Raw genomic sequence first — 26,964 nt, 5'->3', positions numbered from 1 at the left:
CTAAGTGACATCACATCACAATCTTTATTTAAACTGGAGGAATCCAATGACCTATGACGTTTATATGTCCAGCAGGGGCGGGTCAAATGTTACAACAACAAAAATACAAAAACACAGCAGTACAAATGATAGGAAAGCTAAGCAAGGCACTAAATCAAAAAAATAAATTGGTGGGGTGATGTGATGTGGGGTGGGTGATGTGATGTGGGATGGGTGATGTGATGTGGGGTGGGTGATGTGATGTGGGGTGGGTGATGTGATGTGGGGTGGGTGATGTGATGTGGGGTGGGTGGGTGATGTGATGTGGGGTGGGTGATGTGATGTGGGGTGGGTGATGTGATGTGGGGTGGGTGGGTGATTTGATGTGATGTGGGGTGGGTGATGTGAGGTGGGTGGGTGATGTGATGTGGGTGGGTGGTTGATGTGATGTGGGGTGTGTGATGTGGGGTGGGTGATGTGGGGTGGGTGATGTGGGGTGGGTGATGTGATGTGGGGTGGGTGGGTGATGTGGGGTGGGTGATGTGATGTGGGGTGGGTGATGTGATGTGGGGTGGGTGGGTGATGTGATGTGGGGTGGGTGATGTGATGTGGGGTGGGTGGGTGATGTGATGTGGGGTGGGTGGGTGATGTGAATGATGTGATGTGCGTGATGTGATGTGCGTGATGTCACGTGAGGTGGGTGGGGTGCCGCCCGCTCTTGTTCCGCATCTTGTCGCCGGGCGACCCACTCCGACTCGTCTCCTCTCCTCCTTCATCTCGCCGCGGGCTCCCCCCTTCCCAGCGCCGTCGGTCACTCCGGCACCACGGACTCGGCACGCAGTACGTGCTCTCTCTCTCTCTACGTGTGCTCTCGCTCTCTCTCTACGTGTGCTCCCATCGCTTCTTGCAGCCTGTGTGTGCTGTGGATGCGTCTGTGTCTGTGCAATGTGTCTATGCAATGTACGAATTGTGTGCGTGCGCGTGTGCTGGCCGTTATTAATGTGGATGCTCGCTAACGCCGCTTGATGCCCTACAAGGCTGTGACGCTTCAATGGGGGAGATGTCTTGGGATATCCAGTCAGTGTGTGTGTACACGTGTGTGCTGTGTACAGTCAGTGTGTGTGTACACGTGTGCGCTGTGTACAGTCAGTACGTGTGCTGTGTACAGTGTGTGTGCACGTGTGCTGTGTACAGTCAGTACGTGTACTGTGTACAGTGTGTGTACACGTGTGATGTGTACAATCAATGTGTGTACACGTGTGCTGTGTACAGTGTGTGTACACGTGCTGTGTACAGTGTGTACACGTGTACTGTGTACAGTCAGTGTGTGTGCTGTGTACAGTCAGTGTGTGTACACGTGTGCTGTGTACAGTCAGTGTGTGTACTGTGTACAGTCAATGTGTGTACGTGTCAACCCATGCCTCCCGATTGTGTTCCGTGACCTGCCAGCGAGCCTTCGACACTTCACGTGGCCTCAAAGTGCACCTAGCCTGGCACATTCGCCGTGGTAACATCACGGCCACTGAGTAACGACTGCGTGTTCACCCTGCCGGACTGCGCTGATCTGGCATGAGATGCAAGTCACTTTATTGACAGCCCTGTAAATATTGGCACAACGTTGGCCTTACGTTTGCATGTTTACTGGGATTTCATTAAATCAGAGCTTAGGGAGTAAATGTTCTGAGCCCCTGCACGTTGTCCAAACCTGGGGTCAAATCGTCCTTCGAATCACAGCAACATTGTTAGACGAAATGACATTGTGATTGCAACTCATTACGAATGGCACAATTACAACTGTGTTTGGCACCAGGTCTGACTGACATTCCATCTTCCATCGGTGAGCTCCTCCGGCAGGCGAGGCTGCGTTGGTTGGGTAAAGTAGCCCGCATGCCCAGCCACCGCAGCTTCTGGCTCATAAACGGACACGGCACGGGCTCGAGAAGAGATGGGCTGATGTGAGAGTGGGTGAGGAGGTGGACGCCACCGTTGCGAGATGTTAACTGCCTCTCCTGGTATGGTATGCAGGAGGTCGTGGGTTCGATCCTGACCCTGATGCCTATATGTGCTCCCTGTGGTTGCGTGGATTTTTCTCCGGGTCCTCCGGTTTTTCCATCCACATTTCGAATCAACATCACGCGGTTAGAGTATCTGGCTGCTATAAATGTCCACATGATGAAGCACTTCGTAGAGCTATCATTTGTGGCCAGGTCGCTTCTGAAAAAGAGCTACATAGCTTAGTGGGCCTTACCTGGTACAATAAAACATTGGTGGGTGGTTGAGTGTTAGAGTGGTGGCACGGTGGTTAGAGCACTGCTACAATCCTCGAGACTCGATTCCCGCTTACAGCTTGCACTAATGACGAATATCTGAACCAGTCCTGGGTCTCTCCTAGGTCCACTCAGGCTTACATGAGTGTGAATGTGAGCGTCGTGCTATCCACCCACCCCCTGGTGTGCTGTGCCGGTCATCATGAATCCTTGCGAACAGCACTTGTCCTAACAGTCTGTTTAAAAGGCCACTTGGATTAGTGGATACGGGATCTTTGTCTTTTGTAGCACGGGCTAGAGAGGAGCTTGGTTGGAGGGGTATGGGGGAATTTGAGCTGATTGGACTTGACTTGTAACATTTAGCTGTTGAAGGCAACTTCCCTCCAAGCTCAACTCTGCAAGGTTGTCGTAAGGTCTACCAACGTTTTGGGTTTCCCGAGTAGCACATCCTATCAAAGCGACACAGCCACTTTAAGTGCAGACAAAGTGACTTGATTCCAGGTGCGTATGAAGCGTGCAGATTTAGTTTGCTATCTTTAATGCTTGGTAAATTGTCTGTTGAGTTGAAAAGGTCTTTCTGGCACGGTCAGTGACTCTGAGGTTCGTTAGGCGACTTCCTGCCTGGAAACGCTGCCGAAGGAGCAACGAAATGCAACGATGCTCACTTCAACCGAGGCTTGTTGGCCCAGGAAAGACTCGCTGAGGCTCAAGACACTGTTTCGAGAGGGTCTTGCCAAGTTTTTCACAGCAGGGAGGAAATGTCGCTGTGTGTGTGAGATCCCAATTGAGCAATTTGCAGATAATATTTCAGCATTGACATGGATTTTTTTAGCTATGGAAGGACACCGGAGAACCTGAAGGAAAGCCATGCAGAACAGGGAGAGATCATACAAACTCCACGCAGAGCAGGGAGAGATCATTCAAACTTCACGCAGAACAGGGAGAGATCATACAAACTTCACGCAGAACAGGGAGAGAACATACAAACTCCACACAGAACAGGGAGAGATCATACAAACTCCACGCAGAACAGGGAGAGAACATACAAACTCCACGCAGAACAGGGAGAGATCATACAAACTCCACACAGAACAGGGAGAGAACATACAAACTCCACACAGAACAGGGAGAGATCATACAAACTCCACGCAGAACAGGGAGAGAACATACAAACTCCACACAGAACAGGGAGAGATCATACACACTCCACGCAGAACAGGGAGAGAACATACAAACTCCACACAGAACAGGGAGAGATCATACAAACTCCACACAGAAAGGCACCCAAGTCAGGAATCACACACAGGCACGTCTTGCTATGAGGCACGATTGTTACTGCTGCTATACAGCAGCAATGAATGATCCTCATGTTCAAGATGGTCTAAGTTAGATTTTGAATGTCTTCTTATTTGAAATATATTGTTTACTATCTTATGGATATATGAGATGTGTAGATGAGTGTGTCTGTATTTGTCTATTGCGTATTGTCTGACTTCTGTCCATGCGATCAGTATTGCATATAGTGTGTACAGTAGGTTGCGTGTATACACGAGTGTGTTTATACACTCAGATTTATGACGAAATTATCTCTATTCTAATCCTAGAATGGCTTCACGTCTCGAATTCCCATTCATCAAACAAGAGCATGAAGACAATCCAAGCCCTTGGATGTGTCCTGACCTGATCGTTACAGGTGAAGATGTTAATGCTGGTGAGATGACTAAACACACGACCTACTGTTGAACTCGTGTAATCGTTACAACACCGAAGGAGCGCTGCCTCGTATTTGGCAGCGTAAAATAGTTATATTGAAACGGAGATTGCTATTGAAATAGTTCCATGGAATTCTCTACCGGGGGCTGATAACGTGAGGGTCTACAGACTGTAGGAGCTCTAGAATGGGTATTTCTTCATCACGTTGCCCTCAATAGAATTCCAATTTTGCAATCTAAATCATGTTGTGACACCAATACATGTGTTTTACATTCTTTGAACAAAGTTAACTGTCCCATTGTGTCAGCGTGTGGCCCGCAGAATTTTGCATAGAACTCGAGTGTTTCTGAAGTCAATTCAGAAGCCTCAGATCCACCATCAACTCGCTACGCTTGAGAAGTTGGTTTAACCACAGGGGGCTGAAACCCAGATTTTAATTCGGGATCTCTGGGACTGTTTCTATGGTGCATGTGTATAGTATTAGCCCACTGAGCCGCCTGATTGTAACAGTCCAGTGTAAATGTACGTGTGTAGGAGCAGTCGTGAAGCAAGAAGAGGAGGGAGGTCTGGGCACTGAGATAATGAGGATTGTGGTGAAAAATGAAGCGGATGAAGATGGTAAGACCCCGTCTTCCTGTGTGCAGCTAGAGGGAAACCGCCAAGAGAAGTTGTTCTGGAGATACCAGAAGAGTGTTGACTCTGGTTGGCTACGTACGGCGCAAAAGACGGTTAACATACATACTGGTGACAGAAGCAAATAATGTCAAAAAGGAGAATCCATGCATATGCATGATTCTTCTTGCTTGTTAAATTGCACCTACAGGGAGATCCTATAACCATCTCTACCCTTTTATATTTGATGTATATATAGATGGTCATGAGCGAGTGACTGAGCAACAGATTATGTGAGTGACTGATGTAAATTCTAAATATGTTTGGAAATGGCTAAAAATATTAAAATTGGTACAGGTATAGTCAAGTCTGCATGTAACTATTGAAATCAGAAACAAAAAATTGCCAAAAATAGGGAGACATTGTAACGGTTTTTTTCGCTCTCATTAATCAAGAGACATGGTGTGTGTTCTTAATGATATCTCTAGATGCAGATATAATTAAATTTGGAGACAGTGAGAGATCAGATGAGACGGAGATTTCCCACGCATATCTGGCCATACCGGACCAGAATTTCATCGAGGTGGAATTATTGGCAGAGGACATCGGTCAAGGTGAGAGGCCCTTTTGAACGCATCACATTACAAAAACAACGCGAGCTCTGTTTTATCAACAAACCTAACCCTCAAAACTTTCCTAGTGTCACTCAGGCATCACTGCTTCTTAAAGGAAGATGCTACCCAAACTATTGCCCTTAGTAGATACTTATCTCGGCTGTGTTACCCACACTGACAATAACTTTAAGCTTTGTGTTGCCGAAAAAAAATGCGATTTTCAGGAGGTGTCGCTGTACCATTTGGGGTAAATCGCTACGGTGACGCTTTAAAGATGTGGGTCATGCCATGAACTGCTCGTTGTCTGAATGCAACTTTAAGTGACCGCGTGTGCATTTTTTGTTATTTATTATGTGTGGCAGATGAAGTCCTGTGCGAGGAGTGTGGGGAGGGCCTCGGCAGATTCTTCAAAGTGAAGGTGGATGAAACGAATGGCGCTGGCCAGGCTGCACAAGCTTGCGCGCAGTGCGGGAAGATGCTCGCAGGCTCCACGTTTTACATTCACAGGCAACAGAGCAGCACGCACGCTGGCAATGAGCAGCAATACTCAAGAGCGATGCGCGGGAAGGCGTCCGCACGGGTCGAGAAGTCAGGGGTGCGCAATGTGATGAGCAATGCCGGTGGGAGGAAGCACCACATGTGCCAAGAGTGTGGGAAGGGGTTTTCTTATCATTGCGAGTTAAAGGTGCACTTTAGAACACACACAGGCGAGAGGCCGTACGTGTGCAGGGAGTGTGGCAAAGGGTTCACGACGTGTTCCAGTTTAAACATGCACTACGTGACGCACACCGGCGAGAAGCCGCACATGTGCGAGGAGTGCGGTAAGAAGTTTTCGCAACGTTCTAGTTTGGAGTCGCATTATAAAATACACGCTGGCAATAAGCCGCACGTGTGCATGGAGTGTGGGAGGAGCTTCATACAGCGTTCCAATCTGAAGAGGCATGCCAGGACGCACACGGGCGAGAAGCCCCACGTGTGCGAGGAGTGCGGCAAGGGCTTCGCGCAGTTGTCCAGTTTGGAGCAGCATTTTAGAACGCACACCGGCGAGCGTCCGTACGCGTGCAAGGAGTGCGGCAAGAGGTTAACGACTCGCGCCGGTTTGGAGCAGCATTCCCGAACGCACACGGGCGAGAGGCCGTACGTGTGCAAGGAGTGCGGCAAGAAGTTTAAGACGAGGTCTAGTTTGAAAAAGCACTGCGTGACGCACACGGGCGAGAAGCTGTACATGTGCGAGAAATGCGGGAAGAGGTTCTCGCAGCGTTCCAGTTTGGACACCCACTATAAGATACACGCCGGCAACAAGCCGCACGTGTGCGAGGAGTGCGGGAAGGCGTTCTCGCAGCTTTCCAATTTAAAGAAGCACTCGAGAACGCACACCGGTGAGAAGCCATACATGTGCAAGGAGTGCGGGAAGGAGTTCTCCCAACGGTTCGATTTAAAGAGGCACCACATAATACACACCGGCGAGAAGCCGCACGTGTGCAAGGAGTGCGGCAAGGGGTTTTCCGAGCGATTTGATTTAAAGAAGCATTCTAGAACGCACACAGGGGAGAAGCCGCACGTGTGCAAAGAGTGCGGGAAGGGGTTTTCGCGGAGCATTACTTTAAAGAAGCATTCTAGAAAACACTACCAAATGGAAATCTTGAGTTAAAATGTTACCATTCATATTGAAAGAAAATGTGTAATTTTTTTTTTCCATGAATTCGCATACTGCTATCGTACCCTTTTCACTTCACTGAGGACCGACAATGTTGAGATTCCGTGGCCAAGGTGTTATATAACGAGAGGATCACATGATGGTGTCTGCCACCTCCCTCGCTTTCTTGCCCGATCGACCTCATCAATGAAACCACCACAGCCAGACCCGTGATGTTGGCTCACGAACCTCGGTATTCAGGTTTAGCTTATCACACAGAATCCAGCCACAAACCATAAACAAGATTGTATCTTTCATACGTGGACTAGGGAGATCACATCATTCCCTGCATCTCTTGCAACAGTTTGGTTTACTACAATAATACAGCCGGCGTATAATTTCATAAAATGTGTACATATTTTATATAATCGATTGTCGTATGCACATTTCTATGCATTTACCGTGAGCATAATGTATTTAAAATAATTGATGTGTCATTACATCGACATTTGATTTAAGCTTTAAGAACCCGATAAGCTATGAAGCTCTTTTTAACAGGTGGCCATGCCTGGCAACAACCTCCTTGATCCTTGTATCAGTCGAGCACGGGGTGATACGAACTCCGCTGTGATCATGGCAGTCGTGTTTTCAACTGGGAAAGAACGTGATAAGTCATTTTGGAATTCAGTCTTAGCCGTGCAATTTTATGTAAACGTGACGGTTAATGATGCCGTTTTTAAGCTGCTGCAGTATTGCATGTTTGTCGTAACTGAAACGTTAATCTTCACTAAATGTACTCGATCTATGTGCTGTGAAGAAGGGCCATTGGAGGGCCACGGTGTTATTGTCCAATGTGTTGAGTGTTTTGTTATTTGTGCCTGTCCACCACTGCCAACGCAGCATCACAAATAATTAGTTTTGTTTAGTTCCATCTATTCATTTATATTAAATGATTGTTGAGTGAAGAGATGTGGATTTTCGTGTGCGTCTCTAAAATTAACCCACGGACTTTTTTTTTTTAGAGCATGTAGCTGTAGCCATGTGGCTCCCATCTCGGCTATCACCGACGTGAATATTATTGCCTATGACAGTAGTTCCCAAGTTGTGGTTCCGCGGGAAAGTGGTCCGTGGACGTGTGGCAGATGCCACGGTGTTCAAGAGTCGTGTTAAATTTTGAACGACACCATCGGTGCACGGCGGTGGGGCGAACGCGTTTTGAAGGTTTGCGAATGACAGTCTGCGCGGGTCCACAAAGGTCGTGAACATCGCTCATTCACTACCGCCACCAGCGTGTGACATAGAGGGAGACCCCCTTTGCGTTCCAGCGTGGCTCCATCACCATCGAGACCCGGAGCGATTTTTGTCACCGACCTCGGAGCTGGAAAGAAGCGAGACGGGTTTGTAGAGTCAATATGAAGATGGAAAAACAACCGCGCAAACGTTCTGATGTGTACAATTTCTAATGAACACGCCGGAGTTACGATAGATGTGTGCCCGTGTATTTAAATCATCTTAATCGTTTCGTGGTTTATAAGAAGCAGCAGCAGCAGCCGTGGTCAATTCATTGCTGGACGAAGATTTGAAGCTGTCGGGTCCTCCTCGCGTCTTGTTTCACGTTCACAAATACGCCGCGTGAAAGCCTCCGTTGTGCATCGTGAATAATTAAGATGGTTGGGAAAACATCGTCGCCATCGTAATTCATGATGTTGTTATCGGCACTGCAGAAGAGAAGGGAGTTCCAGACACCAAGTCTTCAATGTTTGAATCCGAAACCCATTCTATAAACACAGATTCAGAAGAACGCTGGCGGAAGAGTGGAACAAAGCGGGTATCCAGGGTGCACACCACACCCAAACATCTCACCAACCGGCTTTGACCTCTGATCGCGAAAATATATAAATGTGTCGTCAAACCCGCCACCACCCGACAGCAAACTAGTGAGGTTTGTCACGTAAACAGAACGTGGCCAATTCGTGACGAGCACAATGGGCGATATTTGTCGCGAAAAGCGTACGCGTTAAATGTGACTTGTTAACCATCAACCGCAATCAGGAAATCAACACCGTGCACGGGCCGATGTTTCGGGCAACGACCCTTCATAAAAAAACAGTGTGGGTATTGACACACGTGTCGATATTATGTTAACTTGGTTGTTGTTGCGTTAATTAAATGCCCTTTGTGCAAGCCACTGCAAACGCAGCGGGCAGAGGTAATCCCGCAAGTGATTTGTCCATAATAGAGGTGTTTTTGGGGTTTGATCGCGTAAATATATAAATGTGTCGTTAAACCCGCCACCACCCGACACAGACAACTAGTAAGGGTTGTCACGTAAACAGAACGTGGCCAATTCGTCACCAGTACAGCACGCCGGTGTAGTGTATAGTGTAGTGTATAGCGTAGTGTATAGAAGTGTAGTGTATTGTGTATATTAGTGTATAGTGTAGTATACTAGTACAGCACGCCGGTGTGTTGGAGAGCAAAGCCACAACATTTATACTCTGAGTACGACGTTTCGCCAGTAATTACAACTAGCTTCATCAGGCGACAGCCTCTTGTCCAATGTGTATGTGGGGGGGGGCGTTACTGAGTCAAGGTACATTATGTAGGTGCATTATGCGAGCCCTTTGACCTTGTCCTTCCTGTCTGTCGTGTATTAAAATAGCCGTACCAGGTGATTTGTTCATAATAAAGGCTTCTGGGTTAGATCGCGTAAGTGTCAATGTGTCGCAAGCCTCCACCACCCGACACGGCCAATCAGTCAAAAAAGTGTGTCACGTTAACAAAACGCGAATGAGTTACTTCTTCAGCCCACTGGTGTGTTTGAAGAGTGAACCCGCAACATTTAAAATTTAGAGCACGACGTTTCGTAGGCTGGTTCAGCAGTTCCACTGCTGGATTATATTTTTCCTGCCCGAGGACCGCGGCTTGTGTTGCGAAACGTCGTGATTTATTTTATTTTATGCCCTACGTGACTTTACAGAAAGAACCAAAGAGTATGAAAGCCTACGTGTTAAGCAGGTGATTTGTGTTGTGTGTGTGTGTTGTGTGTGTGGTGTGTGTGTGGTGTGTGTATTGTGTGTGTGTGGTGTTGTGTGTGGCGCGTGTGGTGTGTGTGGTGTGTGTGTTGTGTGGTGTGTGTGTGTTGTGTGGTGTGTGTTGTGTGGTGTGTGTTGTGTGGTGTGTGTGTTGTGTGGTGTGTGTGGTGTGCGTGTGGTGTGTGTGGTGTGTGTGTGGTGTGTGTGTGGTGTGTGTGTGGCGCGTGTGGTGTGTGTGGTGTGTGTGTTGTGTGGTGTGTGTGTGTTGTGTGGTGTGTGTGGTGTGGTGTGTGTGTGGTGTGTGTGTGGTGTGGTGTGTGTGTGTCGCGCGAGTCGTCTTGCCACCGCATCTTGTCGCCCCCCCCACCCCCACCCCTCCTCCAACCTTCGCGTTCTTCTTTCACCATCGCCGCCGCGGACTTCGCTCCCCCGCGTTCTCCCCCCACCTCGTCACCTCCCCCTCGGCCTCCTCCTCCGCCGGCTGTCGCCCCTCGCCATGCCCAGGAGGAGTCAGAGGAAGAGCGGCCACGCTCGGCGCCTCAAGACGACGGCGCCCGAGCGCAGGCGCCGGGAGGAGGAGGAGGAGGCGGAGGAGGCCCGGCGGGTGCCGAGGCGCGCCGGGGCGGGCGGCGTCAGCGGCGCGGGCCGCCTCCTCCTCGACGAGATGAAGACGACGACGACAGCGGCGAGGAGGAGGAGGAGGCGACCACCACAACAACAACAGCAGCAGCAGCGAGAGGACTGGCAGCTCCTGCGCCGCCGCGAGTGGGGCTCCCTGCACGAGTAAGGTGCCCCCCACCCTCATACAGCCCCCCCCACACACACCTCCCCCCACACACACAGCCCCCCCCCCTCCACACAGCCCCCCCCCCCCACACAGCCCCCCCCCCCCACATAGCCCCCCCCCACACACAGCCCCCCCCACCACACACACAACAACAACCGCCATTCGCCACTAAGTGGCGGTGACGTCACCACGACGCTTGTGCCAGGCCATGTGCACCCGCCCCCCACACACACACAGCCCCCCACCACACACACACAGCCCCCCACCACACACACACAGCCCCCCACCACACACACAGCCCCCCACCACACACACAGCCCCCCCCCACACAGCGACTTGCATGAGCAGCGAGGTGGCCATTGGGACCAAAGTCTTAGAAGATGTACGGTTCTGCCGGTTGGGCTTTGTGGTGGCGTGGAGGGTGGTTGGTGGTGAGGGTGGTGGTTGGTGGTGGTGGTGGTTGGTGGTGGATTTAAGAGCTCGCTCCAGAAGTCCGCCCGTGTTGGCGATCGAGCATCGAGAAGCACCACTCGGACATTTCCCCCATTTAGCTCCCGCACAGAGAGATCCCCCGCAGCCGCCGCCGTCGTTACACAAAGAAACCAACAACACGACGGTCGTCACGGGAGAAGTGAAGACAACGCGATCACTGGCGTGGTCGTGGGATATGTAAATATGAGAGAGAGATAAGCAATGCCGCCTTCGCATGTCAGTCCACGTGCAGCCAGTCTCTCGCCTTGGGCCGCGGTGGTTAGGTTCCTGATAACGCCCGCGGTTGACGAGACTAAAGGCTTGTGGAAAATAGGGGGTTAGGTTCCTGATAACCCCCGCGGTTGGCGACACTAAAGACCTGTGGAAAATAGGGGGTTAGGTTCCTGATAACCCCCCCGCGTTAAGCGAGACTAAAGGCTCGTGGAAAATAGGGGGTTAGGTTCCTGATAACCCCCGTGGTTGGCAAGACTAAAGACCTGTGGAAAATAGGGGGTTAGGTTCCTGATAGCGCCCGCGGTTGGCGAGACTGAAGGCTTGTGGAAAATAGGGGGTTAGGTTCCTGATAAACCCCCGCATTAAGCGAGACTAAAGGCTTGTGGAAAATAGGGGGTTAGGTTTCTGATAACCCCCGCGTTTAGCGAGACTGAAGGCTTGTGGAAATAGGGGGTTAGGTTCCTGATAACGCCCCCGGTTGGTGAGACTGAAGGCTTGTGGAAAATAGGGGGTTAGGTTCCTGATAACCCCCGCGTTTAGCGAGACTGAAGGCTTGTGGAAAATAGGGGGTTAGGTTCCTGATAATGCCCGTGGTTGGTGAGACTAAAGGCTTGTGGAAAATAGGGGGTTAAGTTCCTGATAACCCCCGCGTTTAGCGAGACTGAAGGCTTGTGGAAAATAGGGGGTTAGGTTCCTGATAATGCCGTGGTTGGTGAGACTAAAGGCTTGTGGAAAATAGGGGGTTAAGTTCCTGAAAACCCCGAGGTTGGCGAGACTAAAGGCTTGTGGAAAATAGTGGGTTATGTTCCTGATAACCCCCCGCGTTAAGCGAGACTAAAGGCTTGTGGACAAGAGGGGGTTAGGTTCCTGATAACGCCCGCGGTTGGCGAGACTAAAGGTGAAGAACAGGTCTGTCAGACGCTGTCTTTCCGACAGACCTGTTCTTCACCTGTGGACGGCTGCTTGCGTTGTGGCCGAAACGTCGTGAGAATTGTATTTGATTATGTTTTATTTTTATCATTTTATTATTTCCCTTCTACGTAACTTTACCGAAAGAACCAAGAAGATGAATCCCTGCAGTCACGAAAGCTTTAAATCGAAATTTATGTAATAGCCCTTGATAGTAGCTGTTACAGCACTGCGCTTTAGCAATTGTTGCACAACATTGAACGATGCTGGTGGCAGATGCTTGCACCCAGCCGGAGATTTGAAATCGCCGGTGGCAGAAAACTAAACCATGGTGATGCAAAACTGTATGTACCGTGGTTGGCAAAATGGTATACGTAATATCATGTATGTTGAACTTCTTTTGCACCGTAAGTCGCCTATCGTGCTAATTGGGTTTCAACGCTAATGGTGCATGGAGACTCAAAACCGCGGTTGGAAACCCGTGGCCTCCCCCCTCCCGCAGGCCTGGTATTGGAGGTTTGCAGGATAGGGCAGCCCAGGCTTTTCATCACTGTGGCCGGTATGCTGTAAGGCAGTGTTCTTGGCGGCCCCTGGTGGCCTTTAGTGCGGGCCCCGACAATACACAAATGTGAAAACGCCCCCATCATTGTGCTGTGGAACCCAATGGTTGCAAATGTGTGGCGACCCTCAAACTGGTGATGTCTTATCGGCGAAAGTGGTCCCAATCTGAAAATGAGTGAAGAATACTGTTGTAGGCCAAGGGTCCCAAATAGCAAATGACGACATCACATCTATCCCTTTATTTAAGAACGAAACAGGAGGATTCTCCATAAATCTGGCTGTTGCCTGATGATACTAGTTGTAATTACTGGCGAAACGTCACCGTACTCGAATTGTAAATGTGGATTTGCTCTCCAAAGCACCAGTGTGCTGTACTAGTAACGAATTGGCACGTTCTGTTGACATTACAAACTTACTAATTGGCTGTGTCGGGTGGTGGCGGTTTTAATGACACATTTATAGTTACGCGATCTAACAAAAAAAAAACCTGTATTATGAGCAAAACCCAACTTCATACTCAAGGCGTTGTTTTTATTTTAAATGTTTTTTTTTTATTCCGCAACACAACCACAACATTCGGGTGATTCTCCCCCTAATTGGGAGGCTGATTAGGGTTAATCGGGTTCTACTAAAGGTATTATTATTGGATCTGCATAACAGACAGGCTGAGAGCCAATGCGTTATTGCTTCCAACCTTGGTGGAAAGAGTTAAAAAGCTCTCAAGAACACATGAATGTGCGAGGTCTGCGTTTGCAGGTGAATGGTATTTTTCATGTCCCCATGTTGCAGTTATACCATCTGGTGTATTTTCTCATTGTCTACCTTTCTGTCCACGTCAGCAGTGTTTCGTGGTATGTACACTAGTTTACATGTATACATGAGTGTGTCTATATATATTTTAATCCTAGAATGGCTTCACACTACGACTTGCCATTCATCAAACAAGAGAATGAAGAAAATCCAAGCCCTTGGACGTGTCCTGACCTGACATCGACGGGTGAAGATGTTAATGCTGGTGAGATGACTGGACACACGACCTACGATTGAATTCGTGTAATCATTACATTACCAGATTAAAATATCACACACTTCTCTGCAAGCGTGAAATGGCGCTGCGTAATATTTTGGTCGAGTGTGATAGTCTATTGAAGCAGCAATTCCTTTGGAAATTATTGTGTGCAATTCTTTCCTGAGGCCATTCCATTATGTGGCTTCTGCTGGCTGTCGGTTCTGCAGAAATTATATTTATTCATCGTATGATGAACACACACTTTACACGCTTTGCATAAAGTGCTTATGAAAGTAATGACACGAAATGAGGGCATGTGCCAGCCTTGTCCATTGATAGCTAAGACATTTTGACAACAGCAAGGAGACCATCATCATCAGTCTGAAATGCCACCACCTTTGCTATTGGATTAACTATACACAGATGACAATTATCATTGTTTCATCCAAATCCTATTCTCATTCCCCACCCTCAGAAGAACTCCCTGCCTTAATGACCTCATCATCACACTACCTGAGCTTTGTAAAAGCGATAATTCACGCTCTTATCTCTTGACAGGCAGGCATCTTGAATGAAGTAGTGCCATTGGGTTAATTTGAAATTTGAGTTGTGTTTATGACTGCCCGTCATCCACCGCATTCCTGCGATCACCGTGCCCTACTTAAAGCCATAGTAACAGTGAAGAAATGTCCAACTGAAGATGGTTATAATAATGTAAATGTTTAGTTTTATGTTTTATATAGCGTCATTAATGCAAATTCTACCTCACAATTGCTGAGGAACCGCAGACGAGCTGGAAGGCAGCCAGGTGGTGAGACGGCACCAACAATTGCCCAAGCTCTGCAATCCTCTATATATGAAACAGTTTTCTGCCAATTAATGTTTATACATGTGGGAGGAAAGCGGAGCACCGAGGGGTGAAGCACACCTGCAAGGGTGCAACGCTGTCTCCCATACAGAAGCGGCTGATGATAATCGTATGAACTTTTCTGCACTACCTTTCTCCTGGCGAACCAGTTAACGGCACCTCCTAGACCCCCACGGGAAGGAAGTTTCACAACATTTGTGGGATCTACCAACCCTGGCCTGCACAGTGCTGGATTGCAGGCGTGCGTAGTTTCCACCACTCAATAGATCTTGATCTCCTTGCTGTGGTTGTTAATCCGAAGGCACGTGTTCCCAAATATGTTGTCCTACCTAGTTGTGTTGGATAATGTTTTTAAAATAATAAGTAAACATTTTGCAGCCATTTGAACTGTGCCAAGACCATCGACTTGCTACATTTGCGAAGCTGGTTTGATCACGGGGAGGGCATAACACCTGGATTTAAATCTGGGTGCTCGTGTTTCTGTGGTGCATGTGTATGGTATTGGCCACTTGAACCAGCTGATTGTGAATAAATATAATTTAACGTACGTGTGCAGGAGCAGTTGTGTTGCAAGAAGACGAAGGGATACTGGGCTCTGAGATGCTGACGATTGTGGTGAAAACCGAAGCGGAGGAATATGGTAAGACCCCTTGCTACTACATGCAGCTCGATGGAAACTACACAATCTGAGATGCCTCAATAGTTTAAGACATTAAAAGAGAGGTCACAGGTTACGTTATCCCTACAATTTGTTTATGTTTGGAGGGTTTGAAGGATGCTGATTGAAATGTATATTTTCGATTTGGAGCTCCACAAACTCTGAGGCCAAGAAGGTATGAACCTTTTCATGTTGACACTAGCGCTGTGAAAATGTGTATCTGGAGATTTAAAAGAGTGCTTAAATAATGACCTCAAAATATAAGTCGCTCAAAGTTAAGGTATTTTTTGGAAAAAAGTATAGTAAAAAATAATAGCAGGCAAATGTTACTTCCACTTGGAAGTAGAAGATTCAAAGAGTCTGAGACAACATATTAAGACTTCTAAGTGTTGATTTGAAGCTTTCGTGACTGCAGGAATCCATACTCTTTGGTTTTTTCGGTAAAGTCACGTATTGGTATAAAATAAAATAAATCCCGACGTTTCGGGCGCAACACAAGCATCCATGGCTTTCCCACCTGATGATGGACGCTTGTGTTGCGCCTGAAACGTCGTGATTTATTTTATACCTACGTGACTTTACCGAAAAAACCAAAGAGTATACTTATAAGTGTCTTGTGTGAAATATCCATGTTTCACCTGTGTGACTGCCTTGTATTGTATATCCACACACAATATATATTAGAGCTCCCATTCATTAACAACAAAGATGCACGTTGTTAATTACAGCTCCAGAAATGAACGCAATTAAATTGGAAGGAGTCGATGAGAGCTCAGAGGAGGCAGAGGATGCCCATGGATATCTGGAAAATCCAGACCAGAATTTCATCGAGGTGGAATTGTCACCAGACGACATGTGCCAAGGTATGAATCCCTTTTGATCGCATCACATTACAAATACGACCTCTGTAGTTTGATGAAGTCGAATAGTGATTCGATTCGTGTGTGTACCGTGGAGACTGCAAGTGAGATGCACAGGCGGTCCCGGCTGTTACGATGTTACAATGCGTTCCTGGAAACTCCGTAGTCATAAATCGGATCGTCTTAAATGGCACCTTATTTTCCCATAGGTGGTAGAAACGGTAGAAACATCACTTCCCAATGTGTTTTTTCCTTTTATTAGCCACATTTAACAGGGCTTAATAGGTAAACATCCACAAAATACTTGAAGAGAACTCCCCACGAAGTCACGTCGGAAACCAGACCGACTCTTGTTCAAATGTGTTCGCAGTCATGCCGGACGATACGTCGTAAATCAAGTTGCTGCATCGTATATCGATCCATGATACCGTTATATAAACATCGTAAATGTGGATAGTCTGTAAATCGGAATGTCGTAAACCCGAGACCGTCTGTATTGAGAAGCGGTGAGTAATACTGTAGTTGTATCCCATCTGACGCAAGCTCGATGAAGTCACTTAAAGGAAGATGCAACCCAAACCATTTCCCTGAGTGAATATTGATCTTGGCTGTGTTACCCAGACTGCCAAGCGTTTCAAGTCACGCTTAGCAGAAAAACAGCGATTTCCAGGAGGTGTAGCTGTATTGATTGGGGTTAACTGCTGCAGTGATGCTTTAATGTTATGGGTCAGGCCATAAACTGACCGTCGTTTGAATGCAACTGCAAGTGACGCAGTTTGTTTTTTTAAATGTGTGGCAGATGAAGCAGAACTCCTGTGCGAGGAGTGTGGGGAGGATTCCGGCAGATTCTTCAAAGTGAAGGTGGACGAAGTGAATGGAGGTGGCCAGGCTGCGCAAGCTTGCGCGCAGTGCGGGAATATGCTCGCAGGCTCCACGTTCTACATGAAGAGGCAACGCAGGAGGATGTACACCGGAAATGACCAACAATACTCGAGAGCGATGCGCGGAAAGGCGTCCGCGCAACATGAGAAGTCGGGGGTGCGCAATGTGATGAGCAATGCCAGTGGGACGAAGCACACGTGCCAGGAGTGTGGGAAGGAGTTTACACATCATTACGGTTTAAAGGTGCATCTTAGAACACACACCGGCGAGAGGCCTTACGTGTGTAAGGAGTGTGGGAAAGGCTTCACGACGTGTTCCAGTTTAAAAATACATAGCGTGATACACACTGGCGAGAAGACACAAGTGTGCACGCATTGCGATAAGGGGTTTAAGACACGGTCCGCTTTAAAGGCCCATTATAAAATACACACTGGCGAGAAGCCACACGTGTGTGAGGAGTGTGGCAAGGGATTCATAAAACGTTGCAACTTAAAGACCCATGTTATGACGCACACTGGGGTGAAACCATTCGTATGCGAGGAGTGTGGGAAGGGGTTTTCGGAGCGCTTTTATTTAAAGATTCATTCGAGAACGCACACGGGAGAGAAGCCGCATGTGTGCAAGGAGTGCGGGAAGGGATTTTCACGACATTTTGACTTAAAGGTGCATTCTAGAACACACACTGGGGAAAAACCCCACGTTTGCAAGGAGTGCGGGAAGGGGTTTTCACGGAGCATTCGTTTAAAGAAGCATTCTGTAACGCACTGCGATGTGGAAATCTCGAATTAAACATTTTCCATCTGGTTTGAAATTCTGATTTATTTTTGTCAAGCTCTGCCCGGCTGCATTCCCATAATGCGCTTCTCGTATCCTTACATTTACGCGCAATCATGAATTACCAGCTCCATGATTTGAAAAATATCACAACTAGGGATAACGATTCAACTCCCAAAATAGCTATGATTATAGAAGTTAGTGGTTTAGACATCAACTATAAACATAGGAATTAAACATTTCTGATCCCATTCTTTGCATGTATCGTGAACATTAAATCATTTGTAATAAATTTTTATATTCAACATTTACAGGACAAAGACACGTGATTTTGTTGTTGGTACATTGTTTTTAATTGATGCGTCGTAATTGTGTGATGCAGCCGAGTGGTGGCGCGTTTCCTGCTTGCTGCAGAGTTCTGTGGTTCAAGGCCCTGCCGCCCTGGATAATGCTGCGTGGGTATCGACCCGCACCGTCTACAGTGGACATTAAAGCTCCTGTGACGTCATTCGGAAAAGAGTAGGCCATAATGTGCCGGTGTCATGGTCCAATTTGAAAGAAAAAAAAAACCCTCAAATTACTTAATTGTAACAACCAATAGCAACATTGTCTCCTGCAGACAGTCGAATGCCCCGTTGCAGGCCGGTGCTACGTCCACTTGTGCCGCAAAGAGACAGTTGTCATCAAGAGGACCCGTCCTAAGCTAAAATAGCACAGCTGGGCATCGCAATGATTGAGATGAGGTGTAAGGGACTGTGAGATACTCGGGGATTTAAGCACCGAAAACTTTTATGCGAATCTTTAGTCCTTGTTCGTGTCGTGATATTCAGTCCTTTATCTCGATGAGTTCTCAAAGCTCGCTGTCAAGAGGGGGTCCTGCTTGCACTGTTAACCCATTTGCCGAACACGTGGCAGTCGAGTAGAGAGTATTTGTTTGACCACGTGTGAGCTGAAGAGACCACTCTAGTCTCATTGCAAGAGCGCCCTGGGACAAGCAAAAAAGAATGCAGAACTGAAATAATGAGAAATCAAAGGGAAAAGCAACTGTCACATGATAAATATTAAATATTGCGTACATTTCTATGGTGATGCTGCGTTGGCAGTGGGTGCACAAGCACTCAACTCTACACACTCTTCAACAACACTGCTTTAAAATAAAAAAGAAATGTAACAATTGGCGACGTTTCTGGCAATGGCCCTCCTTGATAGCACGTGTACAGTTACTACATTTAGTTACAGAAATATTAAACTGATTTATGGTGACGTGCCGATATGTAAACGGACCAGGATATACAGTATGTGAAATGCATATTTTGAGTGATTATTGCAGAGCAAACATCGGCACGAGGGGTTTACATCATACGTTGAAAATGTAACTCGGGACCTAATGATTCGCCCTCCCTGCGGTGTGGCAAACTGTCAGTTTCGATCGCGATTGAATTCAATCGTTTTCTGTCATCTTTGCCGTTTCGTTTGTATTGTTTCTCCATTAGCGTAAATATAACTGCATATGATTTCCATAACATTTACGTACGTTGCACACAATCAATAATCGATTCTCATCCGCACAACTCCAGTGTCAATGGTGAGGAGGACGTTTTGCCCATCGCAGTATTGCAGATCTGTGCCTTACCTTGAGCCTTCCTGAGCTTGATGAACTGTTTTTCATTTCTTAATCGATCCTAAATGTGACAGATCATTGGGGGTGTGGTTCATTACTCGTGGAAGCCCACGCTGTATGACTCGATAATTATATCGCTGTTCTCGCCCTGCTTGCTATAGGACCAATCGACATTAGCTACCACCAGTCCATGGGTAGCAAGATTTTAGTCGTACCGCTAAACGTATGCGGCGACTGAGAGTGAATTAGTAATACTAATTTAAACTTCTAAAGCGCCCTTCCCCCGAAGAGGAGATGGCAAGGAAATTACTTGATAACCTCACTCATTTCAAATCGTTATCACATAATTCAGCATTATTGGCAACACAAAAAAAATGGAACCGGTAAAGTGATGCGGCCACACGAGCTACCGAAGGAATGTGACATCTGGGCCGGACTCATCGACTCCACCACAGCTCTCGTTCATTCCGGTTTTTTTTATCACAACTTTGCCTTTGATATATATGGAGATAGACTAGCTGTTCGACCCGGCTTCGCCCGGGACTTGGATCTACCACGCCTGGCCGCCTTTGTCTCCCCAGTGGCGATGTTCACACATCACAGCAGTTACTCGTTTGAGGCTGAGTCGACCTAGGGGAGCCCCAGGACCGATTCAAATAATCGTCACCGGTGGTGGCTGTAAGCGGGAATCGAACTCGGTTCTCACGTGGTTCTCACGTGCGCCGCACGCTCGATCAAGGCACTGCCCTTGGACGTGCAACTTGTCATTCTGAAAAAGCATAAGAGGCCATCCATAAATGACGTCACGCACCTAAGGGGGGGTCAAACATTTGTGACGATGTGTGAAGAGGGGGGGGGGTTGAGAAATGTGACGTCACATCAAAATGCGCAACTTTAAATAAATATAGAATTGTTATAACAACACTAATTGTTATAACAACACTCCTACAACATCAGAGTGCAGCGCCACATTAAATACGCACTACAATGACAATAGTTTAAAGCGAGTTGAAGCATGTTTTATTTTCAAAATATATTGGGGGGGGGGGGGACATTTTGTGCATATTTGAATATTGGGGGGGATGTGTCCCCCACAATATATATTATAATTACGGCCTTGATGCGTTCCCATCGCGGATTGAGGGTGGGAGTATCCAGACACGAGCAGCAGCAGTCGAGGACAAGGAACGAGGCTCCTTCGGTTGATTCACTTCTGAGACGCATTCCAGACGGCCCCTGCATTCTGCGGGGCTCGCCGAGCGGAGCACAATTCCGGTCCTTTGCCAAAACATCAAGTGCGTTGGTGTACAAAACGGCCGTCGGGGGGACTGGAGACTCATCAAATTGCCAGGCGTGCCTTAGAATGGAGCTGGCTGCCGTCGATGCATCAGGCAGGTGCCTTGGACTCGTGCCACCAGAGCCTCAATTGTGACCTTGCAGCAGCAGCAGCTCACCAAGGGGAAGCCTCGTTAAGGCTCAAGACTCTTTCAAGATGGGTCTTGCTATATTTTTTTTGCAGGAGGGGGGGGGGGGGTGATGTGGCTTCTCAAATGTTAGTTTATTTTCTCAATTAAAAATTACCAACTTTTTGTGTTTTTTTTTTTATCAGGTAAGGCCAACAGCCTATGTAGCTCTCTTTCAGAAGCGACCTGACCACAAATGATAGCTCAACTTTTTGGCTTATCACGTAGAAATAAATATATTGCAGCCATATACTATGAACGCATGATTCTAAATGTGGAGGGGGGAAACCGGAGGACCCAGACAAAAAAAATCCACGCCAGCACAGCAGAGAGAGAGAGACGTGTAAACTCCAAATACAGAGGCGTCAGGGTCGGGATCGAACGCAGGAGAGGTAGTTAACATCTCACCACCGAATGTCGCAAACACAATGCCCTAACTCTTCTTAGAGTACCGTCACAGGGTCCTTAACGTCCACTGCGAAGCAGCCGCCGACGCGTTCCTCTATTCGACGTTTAATCCACCCGCAATATTAATCAGGGGCGGCCCGCCGGATATCCGAACCGCGAACCTCTCCGGCCAACGGCGTCCACCGCTGCTGGGGGCTGTGTCGAGTGTGGTGGAGGGGGGGGGGGCAGAGCTTTGAGTGACACCCCACGCAGCCCATCCCTCTCTATCTTTCTAGATTTGAAGCTTTCGTGACTGCAAGGATTCATACTCTTAGGTTTTTCACGTAGGTAAAAATAAATAAATAAAAATAGAAATAAAATAACAAATCACGACGTTTCGGAGGCAACACAAGTCTCCGTCATCAGGTGGAACCGTCACAGCTAAATTTACTGTATCAAGTGATACTCATACTCTTAGGTTTTTTCGGTAAAGTCACGTAGGGAAAAAATAAATAATAAAAATAATAGAAATAAAATAATAAATCACACAAATCTTCAAATCTAGAATCAAGTGATACTCGTTTGTTCGCCCTCCCCTTTGTCTCGAGTGCCGCGTCTTGCGCCGCATCTCGTCGCTGTGTCTCACCCCTCCGTTGGCTGCATCTTGTCGCTCACGTTTGCATTAAAGTTTCACAGTTCCTGGCGTACGTGGACAACGCTTTTGTTGTTGTTGTTTAATTTGTGCGTCCTTGGGCGTGCGTTCTTGTACATCAGCATTGAGAAGACAAAGGCGGCCGGGGAATATGTGGCAGACACCTAGCCTGGCACAGCAGTCAACCAATTGCAGCTGGGCCTGCGCCGTGACCTCCTGTAGCTTAGATCGCGATCCGAGTTCGACTCCCGCTCGCGGACAAACCCCAAGTTGACCGTCATCTGAATTGGTTGTTGGGACCTCCCCTAGGTCGACTCAGCCTCAAATGAGTACCTGGTGCGGTGTGTAAACATCGGGGAGACAAAGGCGGCCGGGCGTGGTGTTGGCCACACACGTGTGCTGACCACGTGTGCTCGCTAGCAGCACTTGCCCCAACAGTTTGTTAAAGGCTCCCACGGGGGGGGGGGATCTTTGGTTTCGTCTGGCACCGCAGGCAGCCCATAATCAGCAGCGGCGAGGGCCTCGATGTGCACCTAGCCTGGCACAAGAGCCGTGGCGATGCCACCGACACTTGAGTGGTGACAGCTGTTGTAATGTTTGGACTTCATTCTGTGTGCCCTGTGTGGACCTTACTGTGTTGTGTTGTGGGGAGCGGTGGTTCGCTCACTGCGTTGAATTGACAAAAACGCACGGCTACTGCAAGCGAAGACTGAGCTGGTCACCGGCCTCCTTTAGGGCAACTCGGCCGTAAGTGCTGTGTGTAAACATTGGGACCGGGAGACAAAGGCGGTCGGGCGTGGTTCTGGCCACACCACCACCCCTTGTGCTCGCCTTAATAGGTGCTCGCAAACAGCAGTTACCCCAAAAGTCTCTAAAGGGGCCATCCATTTAGAACGTACGCATCCAGGGGGGTTAACCCAAATGCGTTCGCTTGCGTATGGGGGGGGGTCTACTGACAATGTGCGCATAGGAAACAGGGGGGAGGGGGGTGAAGATTCGATAATAATTTGTCTACATTGGCCTTCAAATGAGCCACAGTTCAGTGTCTCCAGCTGTCAGACAACGAGTACTGCCGGGAGAGGTGGCACTGTGGGAGAAGTGTCATTTGCATGTCACTGACTGCAGCTGCCACGCAGCTCGGCAAAATAAGTGGCCAAGGTACGCAACTGACTTATGTAATGCAGCCGGCGGTGGACTATCTGTTTGCTTAAACACGTTTATATTATTCATCCTTGATCATGTCTGCGTGGATTAAATATCGGCCGTTCTATAGGATTCGGGGGGGGGGGGGGTGCGTCAGGCGTACATACGCAGGTGGGGGGGGGGGTCAAGTTTTGACAGATTTTTGCGTACCTACTAAATGGATGGCCCCTAAGGCTATAGGGGGCATATCCTTGTTCTTTGGTTCTTTTCGGTTAAGTCACGTCTAAAAATAAAATAATAAATTAAAATAACATATTACGACGTTTCGATTGCAACACAAGCAATCATCATCAGGTATAAAAGAAATAGCAACAAAAAATCTAACTAGAAAACTATAGACAGACATACAAGCAGACAGACATCACAACGGCACACAGAGAGAGGACACACATCGGCACAAAGAGAGGGGTTGTCTCTATGACGGTCCCTTAAATATAGAGAGGGGGGGCGAGAACGGAGAGAGGGAGGGGGCAGAGAGAATTAGCATATCAATGAGTGTACGCCAACGTACTGCTGCTGCTGCAAGTAAGATGACAATGTGGAACGCGCACGCAAAATTGAAAACTATGAGACAGGCACACGAAAATTAAATAACCCAGCAAAATATCGAAATGTGATGTAATACAACACATTGTCTTATATAAATATATAAACGTGTCGCAATTAGATTTCAAAATTTCTTTCTTGACACCTAAGATGGATTCACTCATTGAGTTGGCATTCATCAAACAAGAACGAGAAGAACGTGCATGACCCGGGCTGCGCCCTGACTTAATTAAACATGAAGATCCAGATGCTGGTGAGATCACTTGGCACAGGGGAATGATGGACCACATTTTTTGTTCACGTTCCAAAACTAAAATCTCCATTTCATTCTGCTCTATTCTAGTAATTTTTATTTCTGTACCAGGGTCGAAAGATTATTATTTGCTTCTTTTTATGGAAATATTAAATGGAGCGGAAATGAATGCCTTAATATTCTATCAGGATATAAAATTGAATTTTGTTAGCTGAAAAACACAACTGGCCATAAGTGAAATAATTGCTACAACTGCAAGACACTCTCTCAGTGCAATAACGCACACTTGCCCAAACATTGAAAAATATAAAACAAGACCCTCATAGAAATTATGAATTAAACTTACTGCTTCCTGTAAAACAGATTCATGCCATTGGACCACGTGTTGGCTCTATATGCACACACCACTACAGGCTCTCTATAGATTTGCACGAGATTATTTAGATTCACTTCACTCCCACTGGGATCTGCAGCTTCCACCACGATACATTCTAAGATTGACACGACGGTAGATCTAGAGGTTCACGGCGATGATTGTCTTCACGCCAGTCGAGTGTGAACGCATGTGCACAGGAGCGGTCGTGAACAAGCAAGAAGAGGAGGGGAGTCTGGACACCGAGATGCTGGGGATTGTGGTGAAAACTGAAATGGAGAGAGACAGTAAGAGCCCTTCCTACAGACACGGAGAGCAGAACCACGCAAGGAGCTCTCTGCCAGAGACGCGGTGTAGTTTTGGGCATGGTCGATGGTGTCAAGCAACATTGAAGTCTTAAATATCTAAGAGTGATCTAGGGAAGGTCATCATTGACCGCATGCAGGAGAGGGCAGTTCTTGTAAAATGGCTTTTGTCAGAAACTAAGGATGCAACTTTTCAATTATTGGAACAATGTATTGAATATTTTGTTGATCATATGAATACTGTATTTAATATCTTCAGTCATGATTAATCCACAGCTGCATGAATCCCAAGCATGGATCTCTCTATGCTTCAATTAACACATTTCAGTTTTTGTTCAATGTTTTGTTCATAGCAAAGTTTCTGAACACTTTCTTCTTCAGGTAGATTGGTAACAGGAGTTGTGAATGACATTTGATCTGGTGCTGCATGACTCAAAGAGCCAAACTAAGGCACAAATCCGATTTGTAAAAGTAGTGGAAGAAACTTGATTTGGTTTGTGTCACTGCTTGTTATTTTATCAATCAGACCTCCCATCAAAGACAATTGTGTGTCTTCTACATTACAGCTCCAGATTTGAAGACAGATCCATTTGAAGCCAGCGAGGATATGGAGGATTCCCGTGGATGTTTGGCCACTCCAGACCAGAGCTTCATTGAGGTGGAGTTATTGAAGGAAGACCTTGGTCAATGTAAGATTCCCTTGATCACATGACTGAGAAAATGCTTTGTTTTGGTTTTTACCACAAATATATTACATGTGCTATAATGAATAAGATAAATGTCGAACAAGATGAGAGCATGGCTTGAGTCCAGTGGGTTGTATTTTGTTGAGACAGTTGTGAAATATGAAATATTTGTTATCCTATTTGACACAAGCACTTCCCTGTTGTCACTGTCTATTAAAAGACACAACCTCAGTACATCAGTTATCTCGTAGATATATACCTAAAATGTATGTCCTAGATTTTGATAATGGTTTGAAGAGTAAATAATGAAATAAATAAATTCCAAGTGACATCACTACAGTCATGTATTTAAAAGGCCAGAAGTTGTGAACGCCTCGTAATGCTATTGTGCCATCAACTGGTGTTTGTATTTTGCTTTCACCTCACACCACAGATGAAAAAGAGGAAACGGCAGGACTCTTGTGCACAAAATGCGGGAAGAACTTTGGCAGATGCTTTGTAAAAAAATGTAATGAAGTCAAATGCTCCGGACAGAGGCTGCAAACCTGCAGCGAGTGTGGGGAGATGCTTGAGGGCGCCGCATGGTGCATTTATAGACGGACTACCAGGAGGACGCGCACAGGAGAGGAGCGACGCTTGCACTCGACGCGTGAGAAGGCATCTACACAAGTGGACAAGTCGGGAGCACGTGACGTGACGAGCACTGCTGGCGGGGGGAAACACGAGTGTAAAGAGTGTGGGAAGGGGTTTCCGTATCACTATCAATTGCAGATGCATGTTCGGACACACACCGGCGAGAAGCCATACGCGTGTACAGATTGTGGGAAGCAATTTTCACACAGATCTTCCTTAAAGCTTCATTTAATAACGCACACCGGGCCAGAAGCCACACGCGTGCACGGAGTGTGGGAAGGAATTTACACGCCGGTCCCACCTGGAGACGCATTCTAGAACGCACACGGGCGAGAGACCACACGTGTGCACCGAGTGCGGGAAGGCGTTTCCGAGGCGTTTTAACTTAGAGGCACATTTTAGAACGCACACGGGCGAAAAGCCACACGTATGCTCCACGTGTGGGAAGGGATTTTCGCAGCGTTCTAATTTAGAGATGCACTTGAGAATACACACGGGTGCATGGCTACACGTGTGCAAGCAGTGTGGGAAGGGCTTTGCACATCGTTCTAATTTGGAGGCACATTCTAGAACGCACACGGGCAAGAAGCCACATGTGTGCACCCAGTGTGGGAAGGGATTTTCACGAATAAACACTTTAAAGAAACATTCTAAAACGCACACTGTTGAGTGAAAACATTTGGTTATATTCTACTTGAACAAAAAGCTGCAGTGAGTGTTTTCATGTTTATCCAGACTGGACACCGAAATGCCATTGGCTCACCATGTACCCTCATATGTAAGTTGTAAAAATTATATATAAAGGCTGTTCAAATTACAGTAATACCTCCATATGCGAATGTTCAATAAACGAAGTTTCAGTATAATGAATTTTGAATTTATTACCATTATATTAATGGTGCAAAAATTTAGTAAAATAAATAAACTGAAATGTATGAATAAATAATAAAATGCTCCATCTACGGTACTTTCT

The 26,964-nt window shown here is 47.1% G+C and overlaps 1 protein-coding gene across 1 annotated transcript; it reads left to right on the top strand.

The window, feature by feature from the left end:
• Nucleotides 1–670: 670 nt before the first annotated feature.
• LOC144933347 (uncharacterized) lies at nt 671–26,964 on the top strand. The gene is given in 15 exon segments (XM_078858030.1): nt 671–819; nt 3,851–3,957; nt 4,494–4,577; nt 5,060–5,185; nt 5,548–6,831; nt 7,964–7,973; nt 10,190–10,639; nt 13,727–13,833; nt 15,252–15,335; nt 16,082–16,216; nt 17,013–17,881; nt 24,513–24,654; nt 25,239–25,361; nt 25,792–26,234; nt 26,236–26,964. Coding segments are annotated over 14 exon segments (4,392 nt in total). The 5' UTR covers nt 671–819; nt 3,851; the 3' UTR covers nt 26,665–26,964.

Source organism: Lampetra fluviatilis, chromosome 7 (assembly GCF_964198595.1).
Source record: "Lampetra fluviatilis chromosome 7, kcLamFluv1.1, whole genome shotgun sequence".
Taxonomy (NCBI): domain Eukaryota; kingdom Metazoa; phylum Chordata; class Hyperoartia; order Petromyzontiformes; family Petromyzontidae; genus Lampetra; species Lampetra fluviatilis.
The sequence above is the reverse complement of the archived record's forward strand: the minus strand, read 5'-3'. Positions and strand labels throughout refer to the sequence as shown.